Source organism: Trifolium pratense, linkage group LG6 (assembly GCF_020283565.1).
Source record: "Trifolium pratense cultivar HEN17-A07 linkage group LG6, ARS_RC_1.1, whole genome shotgun sequence".
NCBI classification, from domain to species: Eukaryota; Viridiplantae; Streptophyta; class Magnoliopsida; order Fabales; family Fabaceae; genus Trifolium; species Trifolium pratense.
In genome coordinates, this window is record NC_060064.1 from 5,423,699 (window position 1) to 5,445,425 (window position 21,727).

At 31.0% G+C, this 21,727-nt stretch overlaps 2 protein-coding genes across 7 annotated transcripts; one reads left to right on the forward strand and one right to left on the reverse strand.

The window, feature by feature from the left end:
* The first annotated feature begins 8,731 nt into the window (after positions 1 to 8,731).
* Positions 8,732 to 12,048, forward strand: LOC123890315 (BTB/POZ domain-containing protein At3g05675). 2 transcript variants are annotated; one of them, XM_045939898.1, is made up of 3 exons: positions 8,732 to 8,790; positions 9,973 to 10,031; positions 10,468 to 12,048. In XM_045939898.1, the coding sequence occupies exons 2-3, from the start codon at positions 10,020 to 10,022 to the stop codon at positions 11,776 to 11,778; spliced, it is 1,323 nt and encodes a 440-aa protein (XP_045795854.1). In that variant the 5' UTR covers positions 8,732 to 8,790; positions 9,973 to 10,019; the 3' UTR covers positions 11,779 to 12,048. The 2 variants fall into 2 exon arrangements, with proteins under 2 accessions (XP_045795854.1, XP_045795853.1); XM_045939897.1 differs by lacking the exon at positions 8,732 to 8,790 and adding an exon at positions 9,635 to 9,889.
* Positions 12,049 to 14,616: 2,568 nt separating this feature from the next.
* On the reverse strand, positions 14,617 to 21,372 carry LOC123890316 (BEL1-like homeodomain protein 1). 5 transcript variants are annotated; one of them, XM_045939900.1, is made up of 6 exons: positions 21,002 to 21,224; positions 20,557 to 20,607; positions 19,157 to 19,999; positions 16,268 to 16,641; positions 15,864 to 15,924; positions 14,617 to 15,773 (listed from the first exon to the last, which is right to left on the reverse strand). In XM_045939900.1, the coding sequence occupies exons 3-6, from the start codon at positions 19,952 to 19,954 to the stop codon at positions 14,988 to 14,990; spliced, it is 2,019 nt and encodes a 672-aa protein (XP_045795856.1). In that variant the 5' UTR covers positions 19,955 to 19,999; positions 20,557 to 20,607; positions 21,002 to 21,224; the 3' UTR covers positions 14,617 to 14,987. The 5 variants fall into 5 exon arrangements, with proteins under 5 accessions (XP_045795856.1, XP_045795859.1, XP_045795857.1 ...); XM_045939903.1 differs by lacking the exon at positions 20,557 to 20,607 and having other exon boundaries at positions 21,002 to 21,372; XM_045939901.1 differs by having other exon boundaries at positions 19,157 to 20,607; positions 21,002 to 21,212.
* Positions 21,373 to 21,727: the final 355 nt, after the last annotated feature.

The window sequence follows — 21,727 nt, forward strand, 5'->3', positions numbered from 1 at the left end:
TTTTCTTGAAATAAGTTTCATGGGAAGAAGTAAAAATAATTTTTATTTGTTATTGATTATGGGGAAAAGAAGATAGAGAGTGAATTAAATGTAATTTCTATTTAATTTCATGAGAATAAGTAAAAATATATCTTGAAAATGATAAAAATTAGTTTTTTTAATTGCTTATAATTTGAGATATGAAAATGTGATTTTTTTTCTTCTTCTTATAATACGAGACGGAGGGAGCATAGACATAATAAATGGTTCTGTATGTTTAATTTTTATATTTTAAATAAATTAACATTTTATAAACATTCATCATGTATAATTCTTTTTTTTTTATAGATACAAAATTCTATAAAAGAAAAAACTAATGAATGTCTATAAAATATTGATTTAAAAATCTTATCAAAGAAAAATATTGATTTAAAATTGTTTTGTACTAGACATTTGAGATGGACTTAGTCCAATGTCACATCCATCGACCTAGTGTCAAATTTATCGGTTTATATATACAACCTTTCGCACCTCACAATATATGTCTCACTTCTCGACCTCCACCTCAAGGTATAATGATTTTGGTGTCGAAGTGTTCTCTGTAGCTACCCCCTTTTTTTTGCATCGTCGGTCATTTTCACGCTCGAATTCCGACCTCTTGCTCAGAACATTCCTTCCATCGGTCCATCAAGCGAGTTCTATATCCTACAATATCTTTTATTTTCTTCCGATAAAACTTAAGATATGTTACGAACAAAAATAATAAAAAGAAACACCCAGAAAATATTTGATATATTCGTTATATATCTTTAAGGCTTTTGAACTCTCATAAATTTTCTACTTTATCATAAAAAAATCATTTAAATTTTTAATTGATATTAAAAAGTCCTTTTAATAAATTTTCTTAACAAGTTAACAAAAAATTCCTTCTTTTTTTTTTACAAAAAATCTATCAATTTTTTATTATAATTAATAACAATAACACTTTTTTTTTTCCTTTCACCATCAGTTTAATCTGATTCGAGGGTCAGTTATGGAATCAAGTGGTTTCAGTCCCTCCCGATCGCAGTTACAGGGGATCGAACCGTGATCCTCCCTACTAAGTTCAGCGTCAATCATCACTGAACCAACTAACGATTGATAAAAAACACTTTTTTAAAACAATTGAAGTATAAAAGTTTTACATAACAGATATACATTATAAATAAATTTTTAATTTTCTTAACCAGTACGTGTGAATTCACTAAATAAACTTTAATATTTAGGGTTTTGCTAACTAGTGCCCCCGGGACACTTTTTAAGCATTCCATTAAAAGAAACTTTTAATTCAAAAAATTAAACACTCCAATTTCCAATGCGTTGACTTTACGTATTTCCATAAAAATTCAATAAAAAACTTACTATTTAAGGGCTTAAAGAGTGCCTCGGGGGCACTATTTAGCATTTGCCTAATATTTATGCATGTGTGTCTATAAATATTTGAAAAAGAAATGTAATTAACTTCTTTAAGTAATAATACTAACTTACTAAGTATCAAGGCATATTTAGTCAAAAAAAGAAGAAGGTATCAGGACATATTGTTTATTCAAAAGGAAAAGTATCACGATATTGTTTATAAAAAAAAATAAAAAAGAAGAAGAAGTAGAAGAAAGTGTATGACGATTAGTTAAAAGGAATTGCAGTTTGATCTGAATTGTTTGTTTGTATTTGGCTGCTGGTCGACAAAGATAAAAGTTGATTGACTTTGTTCGAAAAATAAAAAACAAGTTTATTATAATTCCACCATGTTGTGTTATACGTGATGTACTGATGGAAAGGATAAAGAAAACAACAAAAAACGCAAGTGGCTGTGGAAGATTCCGTTTTACTGTTCCACAATCGGAAAGGCCGACTAAAATGTTACTCCCACCTTCCCTTAATATAAGTTGTCATGAGAGTTTTTCATGCATATTAAGAAAAATTGATAGTGTAATAAATATGTATTTTTTGTATATTAAAATTATTAAATTGTTTTTAATGAAAAGATGTATTTGTAGTTGACTTTTCGGATTTTAATTTAAAATAGAGTTATGTTCGGAAAAGTAATAATAAATGTGTCTAAGGAATTGAAAATAGACTTATATTTAGAAACAAATTTTATATTTGAAAGGATGCTTATTAGGGACGGAGGGAGTATTAGCTAGCTCATGGCATCAAATCGGTGTGCCTTGTTAGAAGTCACACATTGGCTAGAGATATGACATAGATAACATTTATAAGTGTAGTGCAAACCTCAACTCTCAAGCTAGCTTTTGTGTTTGAGTATATGCCTCCTAAATTCTAATATGGTATCAGAACCTATATCCTAGATCCATTTGTTGTTTGTTGTGGAGACCTCCCATATTTGCGGCACCCATTGTTGTTGATTCCACGTTCCAGCTTGTTCAGTCCTGGACGTGAGGGGGTGTGTTAGAAGTACCACATTGGCTAGAGATATGACATAGATAGCATTTATAAGTGTAGTGTAAACCTCAACTCTCAAGTTAGCTTTTGTGGTTGAGTATAAGTCGTCCAAATTCTAATATGCCTCTCAAGCTACCTTAGAGACTTTCTCCTTCATCCCTTTCTTGTGAGTTTGAGGTATCGTATTTTGTCCCGCATGTGATTTAATTAGTATATATGATAATTATTTTGAAATTTTTATCAGTTATAATTTGTCCTATCTGATAGCACAGTGTTTGATTTATTTAGTACATTATAATTATTTAAGTATAGATTAATGTAAATTTTGATATTAAAGTTATCCGGTATATGGTAGTTAAAATTTATCCCGTGTAAAATAGTTTTTTTTGGAAAAAATTAGTTAAAATTTGTCTCACATATGTTAATTGTTTTGAAATGTTTATCAGTGATAATTTGTCTCGTATATGATGGTTATTTGGAAATTTATGTCAGTTATAACTTATCCCATGTAAAATAGTTTTTTTGAAAAAAAAATTAGTTAAAATTAGTCTCATATATAATAATTTTTTTTGAAATTCTTATCAGTAATAATTTGTCCCGTATATGATATTTAAAATTTATATCAGTTAGAATTTATCACGTGTAAAATGTATAGATTATATTCTATTAAAAAAAAATGTATAAAATGAGAGAGAAATGAGAAGTTATAAAGAATATAATTCATGAAATTTGAATTCAAATTTCAAATTGTTCTTTGGTGGGAAAATAAGGAGTTGAATATGAGTATGACCCATTGAATAAGTGTATGACAAAGTTGAAAAGATGACAATGGTATGTGACAATTGCATTTAATATTTGACATAAAAAATAGTTTGGTTGATTTGGTTTCAAAAGCAACTAAATTTGTTTTCATATAACCATGACTTGCCAAAAAACAACTTTTTTTCTCACAAGTTTACAAAATGGCTTGGTTGACTCACAATATGGCTCGGTTTAGTTACACAAATTTTGGACATCAAATATCCTTACTTTATACACATAGCAACATTTGAAGCAAGATTATTTGTGAGTTTTTCAGAACAATCAACTTTCTTATATATATATATTAGATTTTGACTATTGTAATTAAAAGAACAAAAACTAAAAAACCACTTATATGTACTTAGGTTTTTAAAAGAAATAATAAGTTGAAAGTGCAAATGCATCCCTAGCATCCAACAAACTAACAGAGTAAATAATTTGAAAGTGCAAATGTTATGCTATTTTGTGTGCAATAAACACGAACAAAACGAGTTTGAAAGAAAAAGGATATAGTAACGATAAAAAGGAAAACGGCAGGGGAAAAGGAAAGCAGTGGGTAGAGAAAATTAAAGAAAAGAAAATTGTTGGTGATGATGATTCTATTAATGACGCAGGTAGTGACTGTCGGCTATGAAATATGTCACGTGCTGGCTAAACTAAAAGTCAACATATTAAACGCATCGAAATTCGACCTTATCCGGGATATGGATCATCATGTGTTGAGTTTGTTTTGAACATTACGATATTGCGATAGCACGACTCTATTACTAGTTATATTAATTTTTAATTTTTTTTTATTAATAAGTTTAAATCAATGGGCCATAAATATTGTTTAACATTTTTTTTAATAATATTATTGACCGCATGTAATAGATTAAAATAAGGGTCTTGTTAACATGTGCCATAAGGGCACATGAGGACACATGTTAAGATATACCAAAATAGAAATTCAACATTTAATGATACAAGAAATTTAATGTTTCAAAAGTCAAAATGCACAAATTAGCATTTAATAATTTCTATTTTTGTTTCCTTAACATGTGCCTTAAGGGCACAAGTTAACATTCTCTTTAAAATAAATGATTGAGAACATTCATTAGGTTCATCAACATTCGAATTATATTGAATGAGTTCATGTTCTTCGAGAAGTTAATCAATCGACAGATCAGATGGTGAATTATCCCTTAATGCTGATTTTTTATTTTTTGAACAACCCTTAATATGCTGATTTTAAAACTTGTAATGTTGTTCCTAGTTTTATTTCCTTATCTTTTTGGACTGACAATGTTTGCACCAGTTTTTTTTCGTGGTTTCCTATATTGTCTAGGTATGGGTACGACACCGGTATCCGGTACTGGTACTAGTACGCGGTACGATATTTTTAGAAAATTTAAGGTACGGGTACGTTAGTATAAAATATGAGAAAAATTATTTTTAAGTGAATTATTATCATCATGTTTTGGAGATTAAATTTTTTTTGTCTATTGTCTCAACTATTTTCATAAAAAATGAGAGATAATTGAAATATAATAAAAGATTATAATATTTTAATAGATTTTTCAACATCCAATATGTTTTTTCTGTATTCATCATCCTAAATCAACCAAATAAAAATGGGTACGGAATCGGTGCGTACCATACGAGTACCATGAAGTATCCGGTACTGATACGTACCTGGTATGGGTACTTCACCATTTTAGGAGTACTCATGCTACATAGATGGTTTCTAATCCACTCTTCTAGGGAGGTTGCCCCTTTTGTTCATAAAAAAAAATGGTTGAGAATTGAGATTGCTCAAAATCATCCAGCCACTTGTGAAAAATTGAATCCAAACTTATTCAATGCTAGGTTTTTTTAGAAACTGAGTGAATATTATTAGGGTTATGCTAACCGGTGCCCCCGGGGCACTGGTTAAGGAAACTAAAAAGGGAAATTTTTAAATTGAAAATAATACTTTTTAGACTTTCGAGGCGTTGACTGCACAAAGTTCAATGTCATATTACTATATTTGCTTCCTTAAATAGTGCCCCCGAGGCACTGTTTAGCATTTTCCATATTATTATCATAATTTTTTAGAAGTTGTTGAGGTGTTTGTTTGTGCACTTAGTGTAATTGTATCACAGTTTTGCTTTGCACCACCTAGTAGTTAAATGTGGTTGCTTTTCCTTTGTCGATTGGTGTTTTTTTTTTGTATGTGTACCTTAACTTAAGGCATATCTTATGTCTTTTAGAAATCAAGGACAGAAATCAAGGACACAAATGGTGCAATTCTATAGAATAAATCTTGTTCAAGTAAGGTAGTATATCTTATGTCCTTTAATAAAGTGACTAATTTATTTTCGGTATAAAATTCTTTGCAATACAAATAAGGAACCAGTTTATCTTCGATATAAAAAAGTTAAATTAAAGAATAATTTAAATATTATTTTTGTTATGAATTAAATTGGACGTCAAAATATTGTGAGACTTAAAAGAGTCTTGCCCATAATTAAAATTCTAATTGCACGTTTTAATACAAAGATAGTCTTTCATTTTTAAAACATTAAACTTTATAATTCTCAAGTGTTCACACTTATTAAAATTTTGGTTCAAATTCAGATTGTTGACCTCAAACATGGTGACATTAAACATGTTTTTTTGCCACCAAAAGTTTTTAAGCTCAATAAACACTACTACCATGGCACCATTAAACATGTTGGCATAATAATGCTTATAAAAAAAATGTTGGCATAGCAAAACCATTGTGATTGACATGAAGGAAAATATTAAAAAGCGTTCTTGGAATAATGGTTAAGGAAATAAAAATTGTAATATAATCTTGAAAGTTGTACACTTAAAAAAAAAAATCTTTTCTACTTAAATTATTTGTTTTTATTATTATTATTTTGTTTCCTTAATATTGTCTCTGACAAAATGAATAGATGTCGGGAAAGACGAAACTACAAAATAAATGCGTCGTATATAAGCGGAACACCAATGAAAAAGCTAAAAACAGACACTACCTAGTACACACTACACAGTCACCAGACCACCAAAGAGGACCATCAACCCGACCCAAAAAGATGCCCTAAGACTATAACTACCGATCTCGAATCAAAAGTGATCGGCCCATCAGAATACAAAAAGTAGTTTCGCGAGCCAAAAATTAATGGGGCAACGGTGGAATGAAATCATATGCAGCTAAGTCCCCAGCTTGCAGTCCGCTCCAAACAGTCAACACTGATGCGGAAAAAGTCGACAAGATACAAAGAAACCTTCAAATCTCAGCAGATTTGGAAAACATATCAGAGCTAAAAAACGAATCCAAGAATGATTTTTTTTTTCTTTTATAAATTCATTTTTTGTTTCTTTTACGGGCTCCCTCCACCAAAGATAATCTTATTCGAAACACTCACATACATTTTTCTCAGTTGGAATTCAAACTTTAATTCGACATATTTTGAATGCTAGTCTTGATCCACATTAGTTAATTTTATTTCTCTCATAAGTTGTTTAAATTTTTTTTTTCAATGAAAAAAGGAGAATTTTTTTAGCATTGCATATAAAATAAAGGGGATGCACAATCGGAACAGTTGGATGCACTAGAAATTCTGTTGAAGGATTTACCCGCCCATTTGATTACTCAAATTTTATTTTGTTGTCTATCATTTTTCAGTGTCGATTTTTTTAGATAGTTATCCAAACTTTTTGAAATTTAATTAGAAAATAAGCAAATATAATTGTTCATATCTTAGCATAGGAAGTTTGTATTATGGGTCTGTTTGGTAAAAATAAGCTATAAGCTAGCTGATAGCTGAAAAGCTAGCTGATAGCTGAAAAACTAGCTTATAGCTGATAGCTGAAAAGCTAGCTTATTGAAATTAAAGTGTTTGGTAAAATTAGCTTTTAAAGTGGTTATTAAATATAAAATTACATAATTGATAGTGGGTAGTTTATTTTTTAGAGTGGGTAGTTATTAAATTAAAGGGTAAAAATGGAATAAAGTGTAAAAAGCTATAAGCTATAAGCTCAAATGCTACTTGAAATAGCATCTGAAAAAAAGCTACAAGCTAGTACAAAAAGCTTGTTACCAAACACCTCTAATTTTTTGAAACAAGCTTATAAGCTCATATAATAAGCTATAAGCTAGCTTATTTGTGTTACCAAACAGAGCCTATGTGTTCATCACCACTGTTTTGACTTTTTAGTCAATGGTGGAACTATCTGCAGATTGACACGGGCCGAGGCCCACTCGGAGTTTTTTTATATGTGAAATTATAAAATTATCCTTAAACAAAACAAAAAAAATCATACGTCCTTGTCATCTCTCTCTCTCTCTCTCTCTCTCTCTCTCTCTCTCTCTCTCTCTCTCTCTCTCTCTCTCTCTCTCAATTCAGACAAGAACCATCAACAAAAACACAACTCATTCTTCTTCTCTTCTTCGATCGACGAGGTAACTTTGTTGTTAGGAAGTTAAATTGAATTATCGCTTAATTTATTGTTGGATACTTTCAAATTGAATTGAGTTATTGTTGATTTATTGTTTGTCAAGAACTTTGAATTGAGAATGTTGTTAATTGATTTGTTGTTGTTGGGTACTCTAAAATTGAAATGAGTTATTGATTTGTTATTGCTATGAATTGAATTGTGAACAATGTTGAATTGTTTATTGATGTTCTCTTTATTTATACAAGTGCTCATCACATAAATATGCTTTTAAAAATATAAAAACATGCTTTTAGTTTTTAAGTGTTTTTTTTTCTTAATTAATCTATTGGTCCCTTAAAGACATTTTAGGTTTTACAATGGTCCCTTAAAGAAAAAAGGTCCGGATTTGTCCCTTAAAGAAAAAAAGGCCCGAATTGGTCCCTTAAAGACATATATTTTTGTCATATTGGTCATTTCCGTTAAATTTTAACTCCAAATATAACAAAAAATTCCAATGGTTAAAATTTTAAAAATTAATAAGGTTTTTGATGGACCACTTACATTTAATGACATCCACAATTCAATCTACTAAAACTAATGTTTTTTGTAAAAAAATTGACGGAAATGACCAATTGAGAAACGAATGTGTCTTTAAGGGACCAATCCTGACCTTTTTTTTTTAAGGGACCATTGTGAAACCTAAAATATCTTTAAGGGACCAAAAGACTAATTAAGCCTTTTTTTTTACCGGCTTTTAGTTTTTAAGTTATAATGTTATAGTACTATTTTACGTTATTGAACTTAGTTTGTTACGTGATTTTTGATTTGGTTTGAATTAGAAATTTTATGTTTAATGTATCAGAGTTTTTATTTTATATTGACTTATGAATTTTTATTTTTTTTAGTGTGTGAAATTAGGGAATATTGAGCAATTATTTATATATTAATTAAAATATATATATTTAATTAAAAATGGTCCGACCCGGTTGAACTCCGGTCCGACCAATTGAACCTTAAATCGATAAGCTCATCGGTTCGATGACCGGTCCGGTTCTGACAACCTTGATGTTTATTGATGTTCTCTTTATTTATACAAGTGCTCATCACATAATTGTGAAAGGAGTTAGATTCAAACATGGATGTACGTAAAATGTTATTGAAGTAAGTACATATTAACTTGAAAGCCTCGTGTTTTTTCCTTACTGATACAAACTTATGTTGACCAGCTTGTTGAAACAAAAAATGCATTAGAAAACTTTGAAGATTTATTTGACATTGAATTTTACCTTAAGATTTAAGATTTACACATGATTCTTAAATAATCAGAAACAAACTTAAAATTTGGTATTGCAATTTCTTTTTTTTGTTTCTAAGTTGCATATCACTTAGATTGCCTAGTCTTCCTAAGAACATAACACATGCAAATTTATTGGTCGCCCTCTCGAGCTTTTTAAATCAAGCCGTAATACTTTGTCAAAAAAAAAAAATCAAGCCGTAATACCGATTTTATATGCTTGTAGAGAATTTATCTTTTATTGTGAATTAGGAGAGAATTTCGAGTTCAAATTTCAAAATCTGCATATATAATAGTGTTCGAGGGACATTTTGTCTATTATTTTTAATCATTATTTTTTTTATAAGATTAATCGCTACTTTTTTTTATCTATACTTATAAATAAAGAAGATACAAAAAAAATTTGGTGTGGATTTTTCATAATACCAACAATACCCTTAATTTTTATTTTTTTTAACGGTAAAAATCTTTTATTAACAAAACTCACCATAACATAAGACATGTCTTTTTTTTAGCAGCAAAAATTTTTTATTAACAAACTTACCATAACATAATGTATGTATTTTTTTTTTTCTAAACAACAAAAATCTTTTATTAACAAACTCAACATTTTTTTATTTTTTCAACTTAGAGACAAACAAGCGCGGAAGACGCCCTGTCTGATCTCTAGATAACATATTACCTAAAATTAAAAATGGAAAAGATTATCTCAAAATTTTGGAACAAGTTGGCAAAAAATAGCAATATAGAAATACCAAATGGGTAATAATAGGAAGGATATGCAAACGCCAGCACGAACCATGAGCTCATCATAAAGATCATCCCTTTGCTTCTTGAAATTCTCACTCACTCTCTCTCTCAAAGGGTTTTTGTTTCATCGTTTCATTTCACCTTTCCCAAACCTTATAACGATCTTTCTTGTAACTGCATTTCATCTTTCGACCTAACTTCTCCAAGATCCAAACGGTTTTCCCTTTCTCATCACTCTTCTACTTTTCACCTATTTCCCTATGTTTCAATCTCTAATCCTCGTTGTTTTTCAATTTCAGGTTACTATGATGTGTACAAAACTTGATTCATAGTCCTCTTCGTTTCAATGGACCCTACTGTAAGTTTAATTTTTCACCTTTCTTCAATTTTCTGTTAATAACAACTTTATCAGTTTATGATGCTTTTTAGAATAGATAATTAGGATCATCCTTTTCAGTTTTCACAGGTTAATTAATTAGGTTTATTCTTTATACTAGGTTAAAATAGTGTTTGTTAAAATTAGCAGTTAAACTAGCTAATTGAATTAGGATTATTCAATTTTATTATTACTTCCTAAATTTATGGTGTTAGTATTGGGATTAAAAGAGTGTAACTAACTTCAATTACTGGATGAAGTTAGTTGTTAGACGATAGTTGAAAGTTAGTTTCAACTATTTTCTAACTAACTTCTTCTACTAACTGAAGTTTGTTGCACTCTTTTTTAATCACAATAGTTAGAGCCTCTTCTCTTATAATGTAATTAGTAATTAGATTATTTATCGTCTTTAATTAAGGATAAAGAAGAGAAGGCTATCTGTGTAATTGGTGACCAATCAACTAGCGATGTTGTGGTGAGGCTACGTACGCAGGAAGGTCGAGATGATTGGTTGTATTGTCACTCAGCTATACTTGTTAAAAATTGCAAGTATTTTGCAGACCGTCTGTCTGAGAATTGGCCAACTTGTCAGATTCTAGGTTCGCGCAACTGTGTTGATGTTAATTGTCAAGAATCGGATTTTGATTACCATGTAAATCTTATTCGACTTCTTTACATTGTTGTGGATGGTTCGGTTGATGATTTGTGGCATGGTGTTAGAAATGCTCTTGGTATTCTCCAAGTGGCTGTTGAACTTGGATGTCCGAAAATTGTTACTGCTTGTGTGAGTTACTTGGAAGCAATGACATGGGAAGAGAGTGAAGAGGAGGAGATATTGAAAGTTGTACCTCGAATGGGATTACAAGCAGAGCCTATTCTAGCTAGAGTTCAACCGGTCAACCAGTTAGCTATTAGAAACATCTTTCTCTCGGCCGTTCGCTTTGCTACATCATCCCCTCCAGCGACAATGAAGGATCTGAAATCTTCAGCACAAGAGCAACTTGAGTACATGCTAACTGAGGATGATGATGCCCCTTTGTTGATCGCTGACGACAACATAAAATTTGAGGTAAAAGAATGTGTAAAAAGACTATTTTCCGGGTTTAACAACTCATTGATACATTTATTCTGTGGTTCCACAGAATCACTTTCTGAGGCAGGGAACATCCTGTTGTTTAAATCCTATTTGACTGATCTGTCATGGGTTTGTCAGATATTGAGTAAGTTGGAAATAATGGGAGATTTTGTTGAGTGTTGGTTTGATGCATCAGAAAACATTGTCAAAGCACTCGAACAAGGAAGTTCTACAAATGAAGTGGTTGAGGTAAAGTTGCGAGCCATTGAAGTAACATCAAAGGTTTTAGAGGCAATTGCTTATGGTACTGTTATACTGCCAACTGCAAAACGTCTTCAGGTTTTGAAAGTGTGGCTTCCATTTGTGAGGGTTACAAAACCAATTATTGATTCTTCTATGATGGAATGTGAGAATGCTGTTTTGCTTAAAATGGATGGCGAGATGTGGCAATCCCTGGAATCCAGCTTTGTCTCTATCATTCTTGCGTTACCATCAGGGGATCAGGCTGAGCTTTTAACTCAATGGTTGGAAAACGAGCATATCCGGTATCCAGATCTAACTGAGGCATTCGAAGTATGGTGTTATAGGTCCAAGGTTGCTAGGAGAAGACTATCATTGCTAGAGGATGATCATGTCATGACACAGTCAGGTTGATGCGTTCCAGAATTCTGTTCCTCAAGATTAGTGTACTAATCTGAAATTCCTGCCTAGGCATTTAAAAGAGAAGAACATCATTTTTTTGCATGTGATTGGAATATTTTTGTAGAGGCATCTAAGTGGAGTTTATCTCCATCTCCATTCACAATAAATCAATGTAAATTGCTTTGAAGAGTATGTAAAACATTGTAGTTCTAACTGTGAAATGTAGAGAATGTATTTTGAAATGATTGATTTCAGAACAAGCAAAATAGAGAATATTGCATAGCTGACTTATACTAATTGACGATTTTGCTTGGACTGTTTGAATTACATGGAGATGTAGCTCGAGTCTATGAGTGTTGCGTAGTTTGCCAGCCGCCCAACAGAACATAATGCATACGTATAAATGTTGTTTTCTATTACGGGAAAAAAGTTTTGACATTTACTTTTGACAGGAAAGGAGAAAGGTGAAACTATGTATCAGAGAACGTTTTCCTTGGTCCTAAGGAGCGTAAATCATATGAAGGTAAAAGATAAAATAGAAGCTGATGTTTGTTTGTGTGAGATGGTGGTGCAAATTTTTTGAATTGCTAGGAAGATTGAAGTTTAAATTTCAGTAACAATGTAACATGCAAACGGTTATGTAGCTGCTGACATGATCGATACATTTTTGGAACTTTGTTACAAATTGCTACTGTGTAGCAGAGAAAGGTTGGTACCATAGTCTATAAGTCGAGTTTCTTCACTACCCGCAACATGTATTGGATGATAGAGACCATACTTTGTTACACTTTTAAGGAGCTGTATGTAGGTGTAAAAAAGTGTTTTAACTCCTTCATTTATAAGTGGTACCATAGTCTATAGGTCGATTTTCTTCACTACCCACAACATGTATTGGAACGTTGAAAAGCCTCTTAGAGAATGTTCCAAATTGACTACTGCACGAATATGCATGCAAAGAATTCCAAGTTACAAAGGTAGTCCTGAAAATACTTTGTATATGAATTCACATGTTTTATATATGTAAAGAGCATGTTTCAAATTATATTTCTATTAGTCAAATGTTATGTGCACCAACTATAATCAAACATGGGATCAGTGTGGGAGTTGGTCTGGTAATTTATATTTAATTTAAGGGGATTTGGAAAGAATTCCAACTTGACCTTGTGGTTTCATGGATTCTTCGATGGTAGGAATTTGGATCCAAACTAAAGCCATCAAACAAGTAGTTGATAATTGAAATTGATGAAAGAGGAATACAACAATATCTCATGTTTGTGTATAATCTTCAAATGTATATGTATCCCCCTCCTTGTAGATACAAAAAAAATGCCACTACCAGGGACTCAGTTCTTAAAAATACAAAAGGTAATTGTTTCTTGATTATTCAACAAAGTATATTGCAAAATATAATTTACATATTCAATATTAGTGTCTCTAAGAATTCTTTGTTTTCAATTGCATTAATAGGAAATTGTAACATACAATATATATTTTAATAATATATTGCAATGCAATTAAAACAATAACATGATGCATCATTCCACCATTACTTGCAATTCATTTTTGTCTCAATTCAACAACAATAAATTGTGTTAGTTTTTTTTTTAATACATTATTATTGTTTATTATTTATTATTAGAGTATATTATATGAAATATGAAATTTTTTTAATAAAGATTGTAGATTTTTCTTATAAAGTGTCACATCATCACAATAACTTATATGTCTAAGTAGAGTCATAAAATTAGAAGTATGATCCCTTTTAATTCATTAGGCTAAGTAGAAGTATGATCCCTAATTGGTTTCAAGCAATCCCTTCTAAACAATATAAGTAATGAAGAATGATCCCTTTTAATTCATTTAGTATTGAAAGAATATATTTCAAGCAAGAGAGACACACGTTTTTTTTATTATTAAATTCAGTTCTTTAAGACATTGATCAAAGAGGTTTGGAATATCAAAGTGACTCACTCGCTTGAAATATAATGATTCCTTTTTTTATTAGTATTGAATGAATTCCAATAGTCATGAATATTTTGTGGTTATATAAATCTTATATATTAGTTGGTCCATTTTAATTTAATAATTTTTCATTTTAGTTAGTTGGTAATGATTTAATTAAAGGAGATAATGAAAAGGTTTTTTAATAGAGATTGTAAACTTTTCTTATAGAGTGCCACATCATCAAAATACTTGATTGTGAACAACTCAACATTCCTTTTACTTGTAAAAGATTCAGTTCTTTAAGACATTGATCAAAGAGGTTTGGAATATCAAAGTGACTCACTCGCTTGAAATATAATGATTCCTTTTTTTATTAGTATTGAATGAATTCCAATAGTCATGAATATTTTGTGGTTATATAAATCTTATATATTAGTTGGTCCATTTTAATTTAATAATTTTTCATTTTAGTTAGTTGGTAATGATTTAATTAAAGGAGATAATGAAAAGGTTTTTTAATAGAGATTGTAAACTTTTCTTATAGAGTGCCACATCATCAAAATACTTGATTGTGAACAACTCAACATTCCTTTTACTTGTAAAAGATTAGTCAAATGTTATGTGCACCAACTATAATCAAACATGGGATCAGTGTGGGAGTTGGTCTGGTAATTTATATTTAATTTAAGGGGATTTGGAAAGAATTCCAACTTGACCTTGTGGTTTCATGGATTCTTCGATGGTAGGAATTTGGATCCAAACTAAAGCCATCAAACAAGTAGTTGATAATTGAAATTGATGAAAGAGGAATACAACAATATCTCATGTTTGTGTATAATCTTCAAATGTATATGTATCCCCCTCCTTGTAGATACAAAAAAAATGCCACTACCAGGGACTCAGTTCTTAAAAATACAAAAGGTAATTGTTTCTTGATTATTCAACAAAGTATATTGCAAAATATCACAACATATATTCCCAATCAAAGATATATTGGTATGTATACCAAATTAAAATTTATGACACCAACCCATCTATCTTATCCCACCTATAAAAATTACAAAAATAATATACAACCTCAACCATATACCATCAAATCCTAAGCTATATGTCTAAGAATTCAAATGGTTCTATGTAGGGTATAAACCTATACTAAAGTAAAATTTCTTCTTTCTCTTTACACTACAAATTTTTCAATACTCCCTTTCAAGAGAGTGTGATAAGAAGAAAGAAATTTCAGTTTCAACAACCACATTGCTCACCCTTCAATGTCTTATTTATGCCACAAAATCTGATAACAATTGTGCAGCAAACCTTTTTGGGTTTTGCATGTTGATACTTTCATATTGAGGAGAGGAAGTGTTTATGGAACCAAACTCATTTGGTTCACTTATGTCAATGCTTCTTCCTAGTTGAATGTTTTGGTTTGGTAGAAATGTTTGATGTTGATGATTTCCTTGTATTGAGTCAAGACCAAGAGTGAGTGAAACACCATTACTTGAAAACCTTGGTGTAAATTGTTCTGAATCAAACCTACCAATATCACCAATTGGGTATTGTCCAAATCCACCCATGAAATTTGTTTGGTTTCCCATAAAAGAGTATCCATCTCTATTCTGTCTCTCATCACCAAATTTTATCTCATTATTTGCCTCATTGTGCTTAACATCAATGAAACTATTAGGATTATGGATAAGTTCATGGTTCCTTGGTTTTTTAGGACTTGTTTGTGGTATACCTTCTAGTTCTGATGATCCAATGAAGCTGAATCCTCCTGATTGGTTTCTAACATTTCCAACATGTGGTGATGTTTGTGGTCTAGAAACAGAAATTATTGATGTGTCTTGGCTTTGGGAAATGTCTTGTGTGGAATTGTAACCTTTAGGTTCTGTTTCAAGACCTTTCTCTTGAGGGGATGGCACTTTCATAGATGAATCTTCATTGCTCTTGCTTGATTTATCTTCTGATCCATTTAGTTCATTCTCCTTCATTTCCTCTAAGTACATTTCTTCAACCATTGGCTTCCAAAGCCTAACTCGAGCATTTATAAACCAATTTGAAACCTGTTATAATCCAAATTAAATTTTATTAACATTTTGAATATGCCAAAAATTGCTCATAAGAGCAAAGAGTTAAAAACTAGTATTGATTACCTGACTCCTAGTAAGCCCTGTTTGTTTTGCAAGCATGTGCTTGTCTGAATCCTTGGGATAACTGAAACCAAATTCAGTAATATTAGCATACAATTTACAAGAGTTTAAAAACTATAGACACTTGAAATTCAAAACTTTTTAAATATACATGATATTTGTTGACTAAGATACGTGTTCAAAAACTAAGGCGTTGGGCTCAAGTGGTTAATGAGCTTCACCAAAGGACGGATTTCGGGAGAACCCGGGATCGATTCTTGGGTGGAACAATTTTTTGATCAGACTTTACTTACCACGCGGCCGAACTCTGGATTATTAGGGTCACCTTCCCTTACGTATTAATCATTCATTGAAGAATATATTCAGAGTCTTTGAAGTTAGAGTAAAAATTAGAAAAGTGTGCTTACGGGTGGAGGAAGTGTTCAAAGAGCCAAGCACGAAGAACAGAAACAGATCTTTCAGGCAATCCTCTTTGGGGTCTCCAAGCATTGTGCTGGATCATTCCCAACTGTTGTAGAGCGCGTTGTTGACGTAGTTGATGATCAACATATTTAAGCCTTGAACCTTCAATTTTACCACCAAAGCAATCTTCTTCTCCTAAGCTCTTATTTGTAGCTTTAATTTGTCCTGTTATGGCATCTTTCAAACACCGAAATTGTTTCGAGATTGTTTGCAGGGCAAGAGCAGTGTATGTCCTCGCAGAACCAAGGCCGGCAGCTTGTTCGAATGAGGAGACCACAACCTCCATTTGATGGTGATATTGTCTGTACCTTTGTTCCACCTTCAACCAACAAAATACAACAAAATCTCATCAACTAACTATATTCTAAGTTACCATTATTTTTCTTCTTTGAGTCACCAATTTAATATTTGAAATTGTATAGATTTCACAATGTCAAGAATGAATTCGTTTTATATCAACATTTTCACGATAGATTCTATTTTTTATGCCATACCATTGATTTTAAAATATTGTATTAGAGTGGAATGTGGAAGTGCATGGACTCCTCTTGGCACTTTAAACAAGTTTTCTTTTGTGAGAAACCTTGCCTCATGTATTAGTTGAGGATTAGTTTAGGGATAGTCTCCCTAATTTTTGTTTTTTGTTTTTTTTTTGTTTTTTTAGGTGGGTAAGGTTTGGCCCCCACTTTGTAAAGTTTTTTTTTTAATTTTTAATATTAAATATGAGCAAAGAAATATAGGATTAGTGCTACTAGATGTATCTCTAATGTCTACTAATTACTATGATGTCTTATAATGCTCTTAATTTACCTAAAAAAAATTATATAAAATGAGGGGATGTGACCAAATAGTGTATTTTTGTTGATTGTTGATATGAAATCAATTTACACCTATAAAACATATCTTTTAAATCTTTGTATTTATTTTTTTATTTTTTTTAATGAAATTAACAAAATGTTAGAAATGATTTCTCACATTATAGTCCATATTTATCATGAACTAAATTGATAGTCAATAGTTTTTGTATTTTCAATAGCATTATAAAGTTAATTTCTCTAATTTTAACTATTGAATTACTCATCTTTTCAAAGGATAGATGATAGTACAAAACAAGAATATATAAATAGGGATTTGCGCCACCCACTATTATTGACTCTTCATAAAAATTTGACTTTTTTTTTGAGATTTGAGAGTCGATTATTTCTTGGGTAGTTGGGTCTTATTAAAACCATCATCATTCCGGTCATTCTCAATTAAGCGAAAAATAATTGGTCGGACACAATCTCAAATATATATCATTTAATTATTTAAAAAATATGTATTTTTCTTTTTCTATTTTCTTCTTTTTATGTAAGAGTGTGACCTTTTCCAATTAAATATCTAAATGAGTCTTGATTGTACACAATTATACATCTAATAGTAAGTAGTATTTCATTATCAAATTGAGCTTCCAATTATAATGGGTTACCAAAGAGCTTCCTCCTAATAGAATTAAGTAAGAAACTTAAGACTTAAGTACCCAACAGATGACCTAATTACTGTGTCTCTAATACCATTAATGGAGCACTATTAAATGGTAATTACCTATTAAATTTAAATAGACAGAGATCAAAAAATTCTTCTACAGTCACAAAATTTTGTTTATATATATTATTTTAGTCACCCTTATATATTTGAAAAAGTGTGGAATAAAAACCAAATTAAATAATATATACTTTTGTAGATGTGATTAAATAGTATGTTCAAATAATTGTGTCGGTCTAAATATTTTTCATAGATAAATACTAGCTCAATTAAATGTCAATTCACATAATTACTTGCAATAGTACCCGTACGTGTACTCTCTCTTACAATTTATATGGTCCACGCACGTACCATTTACTGTGGTAAAATCCAGTGATTACATAGCTCAGGCTAAAAACAAATTATTTGAGTGATTGATAGGTCAGAGAACAAATATCCACTCTATTAAAAAATAAGTGTCATAATTGTAACCAAATTTTTTGTTGTTGTCATAATTCCATTTTCATGTAAAATTTTAACCATCATTATAAATTGAACATCTTATATATATAAAAAAATAGTCAAAATAAGTGAAATGAGTAGTCATGTGTCAAATTGTGAAATTAATTTGAGAGGGAACAAATTTTGCGTGAAAATTTGCGTCGGAACAACATTTATCTTTTAAAAAAAAACAAAAAATGACATCGAGTCTAAGTTATACTTTGAAGAATTGTGGGTAATTTATAATCAATGAATTCAATTATTCAGGTGACTAAATTTGTAAGTGGTATCTACAAATTAACTTTACTTTGCTTTCAAATTTATGTATGTGATTAATTTTTATTAGTTGTTGGGTAAACTATTCACAATTGTCTATGTGAGTTTAACTCAGTTAATAGAAACACCATATTATAGTATATATATGCAAAGACGAGAGTCCGAATTTCGGATACTCCAATTATTCATCTCAATAGTATAATTTTTAATCAGGCTATTTAAAAATAAAAAAACTAACCACAAGTTTTTAAAAAAATATAATTTAGAAAAAATCAAATATTTTTTTTATATGCTAGAAAAAATCAAATATAAATGGTGGGTACAAGTGAAACCACTTAAATACTCCAATGATAGAAAAATGGGTTAGACATACTTTTAGTAGCATTGGATTTTCATTCATTGCATTGCATGATAAATCAATGAAAGCAAGATACGTCATAAGTGTAACAATTCTTCCACTTTAGCAAGAAGAAAAAAAATGACATAGTCTTAATTAATTAACTCGTGCAAAATTAATCACTTAATCAAAAAAGTTAAAAAAAAAAATGAAATACCTCATCAAGCATGGTAATTAGCTTAGCTTTCTTCATCTGTATTTCTTGTCTCTCCGCCGTTGATAGCTCAGTGCTACGCTTCCCACTTCCCTCCCCACCACCAACAGTTGATCCATCTCCTCCACTTCCAACTCCCGACGACTCTCCGATCACCTTATTCAATCCACCACTCTTCTTTCCCAATTCAACACCAACATTAACATTCACAACCTCTTCTAAAAGCTCGTGCGCCGCCCTCAAATACTTCGAACTCAAAACCTGAATCCCTGAATTCCCATTGTTATTAGTAGTAACACCAGAAGCCGGCGTTGATGGCGACCCACCAGACATAGCAGCACCCTCTCGAAATGACATAAACCGTGCTGGCTGTGAAGAGAGGGTTAAATTCAGTCCTTGTTGAGCGCGTGGTGTTTCACGCGCCGCTGTATTTGGGTCAATTGTGTTCCACTGATTGTACTGCATGTGAGGAAGGAAGCCATGCAAGGAAGGTACAACGTCATGGTGGTGCGCGTGGATTTGGTGTTGGTTTCCGAGAGGGATGCCAACGAATTGTTGTGTGTTGGATGGTGGCGCGTGAGGTGAGAAGGAGTTGTTTTCTGTAGTTGTTGAGTTGAGAAAAACAAAGTTACCGGCAGCGGCGGAGGCATGAGTAGGCTGTTGAGCTTGCTGTTGTTGTGAGTTGTCTGAATATTGCATATAGCTTGGATTCATTAGAACAAGTGTTTGAAGTCCGTCGGCGCCACCGCCGCCGCCACCACTTGATTGGATTTCAGAATTACCATGAAAGTATGCTGCCATTGGTGTCTTTATTTTTTGAGTAAAAATATGATGTTTGTTACTTCACTGAAATGAAAAGAGAGACAAGTACGTTAATTAGTTACAATAACCTTTCATACTTCAAATCCAACACACACAACACAACATAAACCACATGTTTCAACACAACATAAATAGAACACAAACAAGTACATACACAAACACATGCAATTGTATAATTTTGTTTTCTTTTTTACTATTAAATCGAATTCAGTACTTCCAAGTTTACAACACACACTCTGCACATAAATCACTCGAATTAGGCCTCGAGTTTCAATTGTAAGCAACTAGCACCGTACCTTCGGCTTTACGATGAATCTATATATAGATCAACACATTGAAGTGATGAATCTACAAATCAAGTTTGAGATTCATTTCTTCTTAATTTTTTGCATGTTTTTTCATGAAATTATCATATAGAGATACCTTAAAAATTGCAAGAAGAAGAAGAAGAAGGAAGAAAAAGAAATAGATGAAGCCTTTGTATAAAAAAAAAATAAAGAAAAGAGAAGAGATAATTGATTTTATAATATACTTTGTATATTATATAGTTCATAATATTAAATATATATATATGTTACTACATAGATGGTGTGACGAATATTGAAAAGCACACGTGCTTCATGATCTTGTAACTGGAAAGAAAAGAAGAATTTAGAATTAGAAATGACCCAAAATTAACCTATGAGAAACAGAATTTGGACACACAGAGAAATTAACATAGACAAACCACACGAACGCACAAGCTAGCACAGTTACTCTCACCTATCAAAGTAAGTAACATATAACATAGCAAGAACACATCAAATCAAAAGCACTTATATGTATATTTTTAGATCAATCATAACCACATGTCAACATGTATATCAAATCTATCTAACTATATAAAAAAAGATAATTTTTTTTATATATATATAAAATGATTATCAAAGACTTAAGAAAAAGATTGTATTTTTAAATATATGAAATTATGGGGCAGGGGGAAATTAATTGATTTTATGAAAACAATGAAGTTTAGTTAAATTTTACCTGAGAATAGATGAGTTGTTGATTTGACCCTCATCTTTTTAAATCATTTGATGCAAGCCAAGCATAAACAAAGCAAACTTTGATGAGTAACAGAGAGAACTTTTGAGGGAAAAAGAAAGAGAGAGTGAGAGAGAGAGAATGGATTTTTTTTTTTTTTTTGTGAGCTTAGAAATCTATATAATGAAAATGCAATCAAGATGTGTCAGAAGATACAAACAGCTGAAAAACGAGGAAACGTCTCCTTCTATAATGCTTAATTAATTAATTAATTTTATTTATTTTTTATTTTTGTGTTTAATTAGAAAAAGAAAAAAGGAGGATGATGATGGACAAGAAAACGGGTGGAGGGATCTGATTGCTCAATTCTCTCTATTAAATATCTCTTTGTCGTTTTCTATAATTTTCAATTTTTTTTTTCTTATTAACTTATTTGGGAATTTTTTGTGGTTGGATGCCTGAGTTTGAAGATAAAGCAATTAAATTTCTAAGGAATACAGAACCAACCACCGTAACACCAACTTTAATGCTTTCATTGCTCAAAATATATTTTCTCCAATTTATTTCCTTCACATATTTGCAATTATTGTTTTTAAATTTCTATCTGATTTAAAAATCGATTAATTCAGGAGACACTAATTTCGCTACATATGAACTAGCGGAGAGTTCATTTAAAATCAGAGTTTAGCTCCATATATGTATCCGTCTAATACAACAAGTTACAAAGTT

What these genes read in the sequence shown, in the direction of transcription:
- LOC123890316 (XM_045939903.1), bottom strand. Translation starts at nt 19,954, where the DNA reads ATGGCAGCATACTTTCATGGTAATTCTGAAATCCAATCAAGTGGTGGC. An exon ending in TAATTACCATGCTTGATGAG is followed by an intron (nt 16,642 to 19,156) that starts GTATTTCATTTT and finishes TGTTGGTTGAAG; the next exon opens with GTGGAACAAAGGTACAGACA. An exon ending in CAGGGCTTACTAGGAGTCAG is followed by an intron (nt 15,774 to 15,863) that starts GTAATCAATACT and finishes GGATTATAACAG; the next exon opens with GTTTCAAATTGGTTTATAAA.